This window comes from Ixodes scapularis, unplaced genomic scaffold, assembly GCF_016920785.2.
Source record: "Ixodes scapularis isolate PalLabHiFi unplaced genomic scaffold, ASM1692078v2 PGA_scaffold9__187_contigs__length_104089568, whole genome shotgun sequence".
Taxonomy (NCBI): Eukaryota; Metazoa; Arthropoda; class Arachnida; order Ixodida; family Ixodidae; genus Ixodes; species Ixodes scapularis.
This window is the reverse complement of record NW_024609884.1, coordinates 65,290,369-65,299,186: the sequence shown is the minus strand read 5'-3', so window position 1 is coordinate 65,299,186 and position 8,818 is coordinate 65,290,369. Positions and strand designations below refer to the sequence as shown.

Below are 8,818 nucleotides of genomic sequence, written 5' to 3'. Positions count from 1 at the left end.
AAAGAAAGCTTCCAAATTGCCTCGAGGATTGCCTTTTTGACGTTGGTGCCAGTGTGAAGACTCATCTCTACGTGCGATGTGTGGCAGCACATGCACATTGCACATTTTGGCCACAAGGAGGCAGGGTTGCTGGCGCAGAGATGCGCTTTAATAAGAAACCAAAACCAAGAGACTCATCCAAACTGAGCAATTTTTCGGAATGCCGTAAAATGCTGCACATAGTAGTTTTGGATGGTTGGCATCAAGTTTCTAACTGAAGCCCTACCTTTAAAGTTAATATTTAAAAACTTTATTACTAAAAAGTAATTAATTACAAAATTATACTGAACACTAATAATTTTCCTTACTGGGCTCTTTGGCACCAGCCCACTACAGCATCAACCTATCTTCTATGCGATGTTTAGTTTCGGAAGAACTATTTGACCCAAGTTTCCAGGAACACCTTGTATATTCACGAAATTCCAGTGTGCCCGCCCTTCAAAGGCCTCCTGACTGTGCCTGCAAAAGGAGTGCAAAGAGACCCTATAAATGCTATGCATTTAGAATGCCTTTGGGAAATGCCAGAGTCATTTTTTAAAGTGGCTACATCCAAAAAACTTTTTCTAAGCGAAAAACTGCTTCTTTCCTTTAAGTTGACTGGGCAGCGAAGGCAACAGGCATGAGCTAGCCTGCATTCCTTGCTTTGAAACGCCTTTCTAGTGCAAACGCTTGTTCCATGAAAGCATGCTTGGAAACTGCAATGTTGTGCCTGTAACCTCTGCTAGGCACTCTACCCTTAAAAGAGTGAACAAAGTAAAAAAGTGAATGTTGTATCTGACAAAACTGTCATACATAAAAACACGTTTCTGGGGTAATAAATCTCTGTACAATCGTTTATGTTCAGAGACTCGTACCGTGACTTCCGACGAAAATGCCACTGGCCTTCGCTTTAGTCACATGATTGCTTATGTCAGCCAATGGCAGTGAGGGAGCCCTGCTGTGGCAGTGACACCATTGTAATCATTGCAATGGCTACCAAAGTTTGAGATGTACAATGTCAATGATATCGGCTAAGTTTGGCGGGCAATGGCTCACCAGCCAGATTTGGAGGATTTGGCAGGTCACTGCAACACCTTTTGGTAATGTGACACTTAAAAGTAAATAGCAGCGCTCCCCTATAACCTCTCCTACGCTAATTAAGAGGTGCCCGAAGAATAGCAAAACCAATCGTGCGCAGCGAGTGAGCAAGTGGGGAAAGGAATGAAGAGTGAGTGGCGATGCGGTGAGCACATTGCATGCTTCAGCTCGATGAGAGGAGCATCGGGTGCCTTGTCAATGACAAGGGGCAGGCTCCTGCACAACCTTCTTGTTTGGTGCTTCCATACGACACGGTCGGTGGGCTGCTTTGCTGTGCGGTGGTGATGACAGATGGCACAGACTCAAAATGGGATGCTTCACAAACGTTTGTGCACGGCATTGGAGAAAATCTTCATTTAAGTAGTAGTCTTTGTCCCAAACGCCCCCCGACCTTACAAACCGCAGTCGCAGCATTCAGAGAGAATGGTTGGCTTTTCGCTGACCTTGCGGGTGGGTTTTGTTTTATATGTTACGAGATCTTTCAGTGTATTTTGGGTGGAGGTTAACTTGCTTCCAGTTATGAGCAAAATAAAGCTTTGTTCTGTTGTCTATTCCTTCTCTCTTGCTACCAACCTCTTTTGACCTTATAGGCTGCAGTCGTGACATTCTTGGAGATTGAGTGTTCGCTCACCTTGTGATCTGTGGATAAAATACCACTTATTGTAGTGACTTTTAGTGTAGAATCGCATTCTCACAAAAGCAAATTCGGATTTTCTGTCATCTGAAGTGTGCCTTCGAAGGGATGTGGAGGGCAGTAGATTTGGCCGCCCCGAACACCTGCACCACCCATGAACTGTGCACGTTTACACATGTTGCGTGTCAATATGCCACGAGTCCGGTGGCAATCGAACGTTTCATCTACAGGTCGTTTTGTCAACCCTGCGACATTTCAGCGGCAGTTTGTTTCATTAACAGGTTCCCGCATTCGTTTCATTGACACACCTTGTGACCGCAGTCGCTGGCATTGTGTTTTGCATTTTGGCAAAATTTTTTATAGCAAAACGTTTTTTTTGTTACCTGTATCATATTCTTTTCGCACGGATAAACTATGTATGACTTTGAGGTCGCTCGCGGAGGGAATACATAAACAAAGAGAAGTGTCTTTCTCTCCTTCGTTTTACTTTGTCAGGGACATCCTGTGACTGTAAGGTCCACAGTCTGCAGCTGCGTTATTCAAGTAGGATGAACGTTCGCAGAGCGGATCGGATCGCGGAGTCAGCGTTAGGGTATTTGAAGGGGTGGGTGATGACTCTGTGTTTTTTGGAAATCGATATTGGCCCAGAAAGTGGGGTGGGCGATGACTCGGGATATTACGTATTTCCGCATGTATTTTATTTACGGTGGCGGTTCAGGTTCAAAGAGAAAGATATTGCATTCACATGCATCATTTACAAAAGAAAACACGTCTTCACTGCATTCTCACACTTCCCAGGGCTGATGCCCACTTATTCGAGCAAGGCCTGCCCGGACCAGCAACACGTGTTGAGGGCAAACATTCGCCATGTATTTTTCCTACACTATGAAATGGAGCATAAAAGAACAGGATGGCACACTCTGATCACCCGTAAAATAATTTATTTTTGCCAGGAGCAAAAACAAACTGTTTCATCCCAAGCCCCTTCCAGAAAGCGGGCAGTTATAAAAGCGTTTTGTATGGAAAGGCCTTCTAATACCATACCATAGCAAACTAGAAATATTTTTCTTTATTTTAAAGGAAGCACAGCAATAAAAGTACAAAAACAAAAACTGTGCTTGAAACTAAACAAAAACAACAAAAAACTCCTTTTAACAAAAAAAAAATATGCTGCTCACAAAGACGCATGCCAGTCAGGCCTGTCTGTATTTCCTTTTCCGCTGCTTCTGCTAATCAAACGTCCTAGATTTGATGTATCCAAGAAGCTAATTGCTTCATGATGTCGTGGAAACCTTCAACGTGCATGTGACGATTTGTTTCAGCACGGAGCAGCCAAAGGGCAGGCACTGTATGCTAGTGGGAAGTTGCAGCCAACTCCACCCTCCCCCCACCCCCCACCCACCCCCCAACCCCCCCCACCCACCCCCCAACCCCCCAACCGTCTTCCTGGTAGGACACAGAACTGCAATGTTTATGCTTCCACAGCAGGCCCTTCTTCTAAAGGTGCTGAGGTGCGGCCATGGGTGCCTTGCTAGCAGTTTCTCCACTGCCACCTGAAAATAGGGTGTGGTAACCAAATTACTGCTGTTTCCGTTGCCTACATTTAAAATGGCCCTTTGAGCTTGCACATAAATTATTGCCAGTAGGTTTTAGCTTCTGTAAACTTATTTCATTGTCCACGTGCACACTGGTTGCTGAACACAGGCAAGCAAAACATTTTGGTAGCAAAGAAAAGTGAGCACTCTGGAAGCCTAAAGGGCATATAAACCTGAAGGTGGGCGTGAGTTGGCACATAAACTAAAGCTTTGGTTAGAATGGGCCAGAAAGTTGATGTTGCTTGTTTTTCTCCAATTTCTATTGCAATGCTACTAGTGTATGGATAGAACAACCAATGCACTCTGTATAGAAAAAAAAGCAGAAAATTAGTCCCTTCAAAGGGTAACTCTGCTCAAGGTTCAAACAGAAATAAATGACTACTATTCTGTGCTCAATAGGACATATGTGGCGGTATCCAATGCTTTCCGAAACATTGTCAAAGTGACGCTGGGATCCCTACCAAGACTGGTATTAAAGACGCTCCACTCATTTTCAAACCTACCTAGCCCTTGCTCCATATGTCCATTTCTTTTTGTAATTATCTTTTTGAGCTTAATCTGGGCATTCCAGGCCTATCTCGCTCGAGCCAAAATAAATGAAATTAAACAAAATGAAACATTGAGCAATGTTTCATCATTCTGAGCCGTAATTACTGAATAAGTGTGTAGTAGTCTCCATAAACGCCATTTGAGGCAAACAAAGAACTTGGGCCGAAATATGCTATGTACAGGGAGAAGAACATATCATCACAAAGTCCGTGTCCCATATTGCCATTCTAACGTTTATTAGGACTCTTTCATTCCCAGAACTTCCAAAGACTGAAACCTCTTACCGCATCGCTCGCATCAATTAATGACCACACACTTTTTTTGTACATCTATTGCCAATTTCATGTTTCCTATTCTTTAAGTATTGTATAATATGTTCCATTTGTATTATTATTACTATTGTTCCTACTCCCCTCTGTAATGCCATATGCCCTGAGGGTAAAATAAATAAATAAATAAATATCCTTAAGGGGAGACACGGCCTCGGAATTAAAAGTTTTTAGAACAAAATGTGTTTTTTTTTTCAAAAATGGTAGGTTTATGTTTATTAACTTCCAAAGAATGGTTTCAGAAACTTTCATTTATAAACATGCAGGATTTATCTCACAATAAATTATTTTTGACATGTCGGCAGCCCTCTGAGTCAGCAGGGAGCAAGTTTTTTGCCTTCTTTACTTAGCGTTGCTTCATGCTCATTTAACATAGTCAGAACATCTCGCCCCCATTGGAAGTGCCATTTACTCTAGATTTAGCCTGTTGAAGTTTAAAAGTATCAATGGCCAGGAGGACCCAATACATCCAAACAGAAAAAATTCTGAAAATTTGGTATGAGCAATTTTATTGGTTGAAACCTAAACAGGGTTTATGATTGGTCCTTCTTGGTGACGTGACATTGTGTCATCTTCAGTAACACCCATTTACAGCATCTTCCACTTCAGATCCTATTCCTGCTTTGCTGCTCTTCCTTAGTGTGATTTGCCTCTTAGTTCTTGCCAGTTTATCTGCCAAGAAATGCCTGCTACAAAAGCTAGCATGACTACAAACAACACGAACCGGTAGCTACTGCCAGGGGAACAAGGAAGACTCAAAGAGGAAGGTGCTAACAATGCACCAGCTGAATTTTGCCTATTTCGGACTCACAGAAAAGAAAGAAACCTAAAGTTGAAACTTCAAATGCATTTTTCTCAGTTTCACTTTTTGGCAGGAAATGTGGTATGAGGAAATGCATCATTGGACATTTTGAAAGTGTGAAGATTTCATTCCGTGGTGTCCTTGGCTGAAATTTCCTGAGAAACAAGTTAAGGTACTCATAATCTGAAAAAGCTAAATTCTTCATAACAAAAACTGAATATTTTAAAGTGCAGATATTTGTTAAATCGTTTGCTCTTTTTGGGTGCTATTGTTTTTCTCTAGAATTGCATTTTCTCCAATTAATTTTACCTTAACTTGCACTATAGATATTCTACTTGACACAAAACCAAACATTCTGTATATTGCAATTATTTTTTTTTAATATTTTTCCTAATAAAGTAACTTTTTTTCGGGAGCTTGTTGAGCATAGTATGTTGTAGAATTGGCCTATAAGACTAAAACTTTAGATGTCATCAATCCTAATGGGGTTTAATCCACCCTGAAAGTTTGAATCAATTTCAGACAATGGTTCAAAAGTTGACCCTCCCAGGCTATGTCCCCCCTTAAGACAAATTGCACGGAAGCCAACTTTAGTCACGCTTTGCAGGAGCAGCACTTGTCTAAGTTGGTAAGCTTGTCCAAAGAGGACATATTCTGGGCAATAAAGGTATGCCCCAGCTTCTTCCAATTGTCGGATGGCAACTATTAAACCTAGATTTTTCGGTTAAAACCAATTTCATACCGTTGCTTAAGAGGGTGAGTTAGAGCCTGCCTGTAACAAAGGAAAATAGGCCATTGTCTTCAGCGACGGCCAAATGAACTCCCTTAAAAGCAGTACTTACACGAGGGAGAAATCAGCAGATTTCTGCACAAAGTGCGCATCATGTGACAAAAATGTCATGCTTTTTGCAATACACCACGATAATGTCAGCTCTGTGGTGGAAAGAATGCTAGAATGGTACAAATAATCCTGGTTTGACGGTGGATCAGTTAGTTTTCAACAATATTTTGTCATTAAAAGCTTTGGTGTCAAATGAAGCACTGTTAAGGGGGGACACTGGCTAGAGCTCAAACTTTTTAACTACTCAAGTGATTGGAATGAAATTTGCAGGGGAGATTTAGCTTCAGATGTAGGTGTACCGTGCTAACTTTCAGCTCTCTAGGACAAATTTACATACCTGCATAACATGATGTGTCGCTTTTCATTAAGAAATCTATGATATGCAAATCAAGCTATTAAGCATCATTTTGACTGCTTGAATATAAAGTGGGGGATATGGGACCTTGGGCTATCTAGTTTTAATAACTTAAATGTAAATATTTCAGGAAGAGTTATTACCTCAAACTATGAGATGCATATCTGTCCTCTGTCAATTTTTGAAAACTTGGTTTTTTATCACTGAGGACTTCAACCTAAAACAAAATAAAGTAGATAGCCCGATTCCTGAGTAAATTTCAGTTCAGAAACATCTTGATTGTGGTATCAGAATACTTTCACCTTCGAACAAAAGATTCCTTCATATGAAATTTGCAGCAAAAAGTGGAACTGAGAAAAATACATTCAAACATTGAACTCCTTTACTTTGTTACTGCCTCACAATGTGTTGAAAATATTTTATATCAACGTAACTATTTGGCATATGGTTATCAAATTTGGTGTAAGGGTGTATAATTAGTTTCTAAAACTGAAAACCTCAAAATTAAAAAATGAATGTTTCCAAAAAAATTTAAAATTTAGGCCCATGTCCCCCCTTAAACTTGTCTGCTGGGGGAAAGGGTGGAAACTGTTCAACTCTACTGCTAGTGCTGACATTCTTTCAACCAGCACCTCATCTGCGTGGACAACAAAGCTGAGGAGGGTGTTGTGACCACTGGTGACATCTCGCACATGCCTCTGCAGGTTTCTCCTTAGTGTGAATAGCGCTTAAATGGTACAGCACAAAAACTGGTTCTGCAAGGTATGACCTCACACAAGGATGCGTCTAAGTGGTGTGTTAATTTTGAGAATTTGTCAAAAGCGAAAAAAAAAAAAAAAAAAGAGAAAAAAAAACATTTGTTTGAACAAAAGTTGCAGTGAAAACTAAGTTTCCCACAGATCGATACAGAGTTAAGCGTTTGTCTTGTCAAAAGGCATTAGGTTTAATAAAAGCGAGGAAAGGAGGAAAGACAACAATTTTGACGTCGACCCCATCACGTTTTGTCAAACCAAACGCCATATTGGCCCACAGCGATGTGTTTGATCTCTTTGACATGATATACCTAGCTCGTGGGAAAAAAAAAACTGCTTTGCTCGAAACTTTTAAATGAGGCGAATTCCTCCCACTATTGAAGATTTTCATCACGTTTTCAAACCTACTTTCACGGCTTCCGTCTCTAAACCACCAGGTGCCGTGAATATCTAATGCGCTCTAGAAGGCGAACAAACGAACCTGCTGCCACAGTTTTCCGTTTTAGCCGCTAGGTGCCGTCGATTTCGGAAAGGTCGCCAATATTAAAAGACAAAAATTAACTCGCCACCCAGCTACACCTTTATGGCGCATTTGGGTGTCGTACCTTAGGAAACGGTTTTTCTTGCGATTTGTCCAAAGTACTGCATAGCCCCCGCCGAATGAAAAAGCCGACTAAATTTTGCCGCCTGCCAGACTGGGTCGCGAGCGTCAAAGGCGGCGTGCACGCTCGACACAAGACCATCGGCGGCTGCCACCAGTCCCTCACCTGCAGCTTCACTGGACAGACTGGCCAGAGCATCGGGAGGAAGGCTGGCGCTCACTGTGATGGGGGGCATTCCTGGAAGACTGATGGGCGTCGTCAGGGGCACCAGGCCTGCCTGGCCTGCACACAGACACCTGGCGCTGTACCCACGCGACAAGCGAGCCGTACAACGACAGGGACGCTTCCCCAACGACCGAGGATAAGTCAAAAGGACTCTCGAAACAAAGAAATGATTTCGACGGAACATTGTTGCAGGTCTCGGCAGACGTCGAGTACCAATGAAAAGCGACGAAGAGTGATTTAATTACCTAAAATCCACAAATTACCTTTTTAAATGTTCGCCTTATCTAGAAAATGCCATTTAAAGATTTGTCGCCCGTTGCCCAACTGTGCCATAGCCATCGTTAGAATTCATACTACTAAATTCTGATCCGCGTTATCCAATAGCGAAGTTAAGCTGTCTAGAGACCACCGACAAAGACTAAGGAAGAAAAGGTGCCGAAAGTCAAGTGCCCAAGGACACTGTGGAGCGTGGTGTGCTTTTTCTACGACCACGTGACGTTTATAATCAGACGTTTTCGGCGTGTTGGTGTTCAGTAGACGACAAAAGGCACGCTAGGTTGGCTACAGTCAGAAATTCCACCCCTCTATAGTCATACTTGTTCGACGCACTGTCACATGATGTCCAGGGAGCATGCGCAGTGTTCCGCGACAAGCGAGCTGACTGTTGTCAACTTCGTGATGATGTGCCTGCATCGCCTTGGTGCCGGTCGAGACACAGCGCACAATAGATTTTGGTCTGGCAGCTCGATGTGGCCAACACAGAACTAGAGAATGTACTACCTTCGTGTCAGCGCAATCAGAGTGCTTCGAACAGCTCCGATTGCGCCGACTATGTTGCAACACCGGAATGCACAGGGCTTGGTTTTCGACGACATGACTATAAATGAGCCTTCAGGACTCTGTCAGATTATTTTTCAATGATTTGCTACCCATGCCTGTGGAAGGGGCACACGCCGCTTCTGGGTGGGACTTCTGTAGCTCTTTTCGTTCTAGTTTCAGCATCTCGCTCTCTTCACGG

At 42.5% G+C, this 8,818-nt stretch overlaps 1 protein-coding gene across 1 annotated transcript in view; it reads right to left on the bottom strand.

The window, feature by feature from the left end:
- Positions 1–2,674: 2,674 nt before the first annotated feature.
- LOC8032725 (Golgi reassembly-stacking protein 2) overlaps positions 2,675–8,818 on the bottom strand; it is a 39,136-nt gene continuing 32,992 nt past the window's right edge. The window contains exons 9-10 of the mRNA XM_029967953.4: positions 7,741–7,857; positions 2,675–3,303 (exon numbers count right to left, since the gene is read on the bottom strand). Coding sequence (XP_029823813.2) covers positions 3,248–3,303; positions 7,741–7,857 — 173 coding nt within the window. The 3' untranslated portion in view covers positions 2,675–3,247. The remainder of the gene's footprint in view (positions 3,304–7,740; positions 7,858–8,818) is intronic.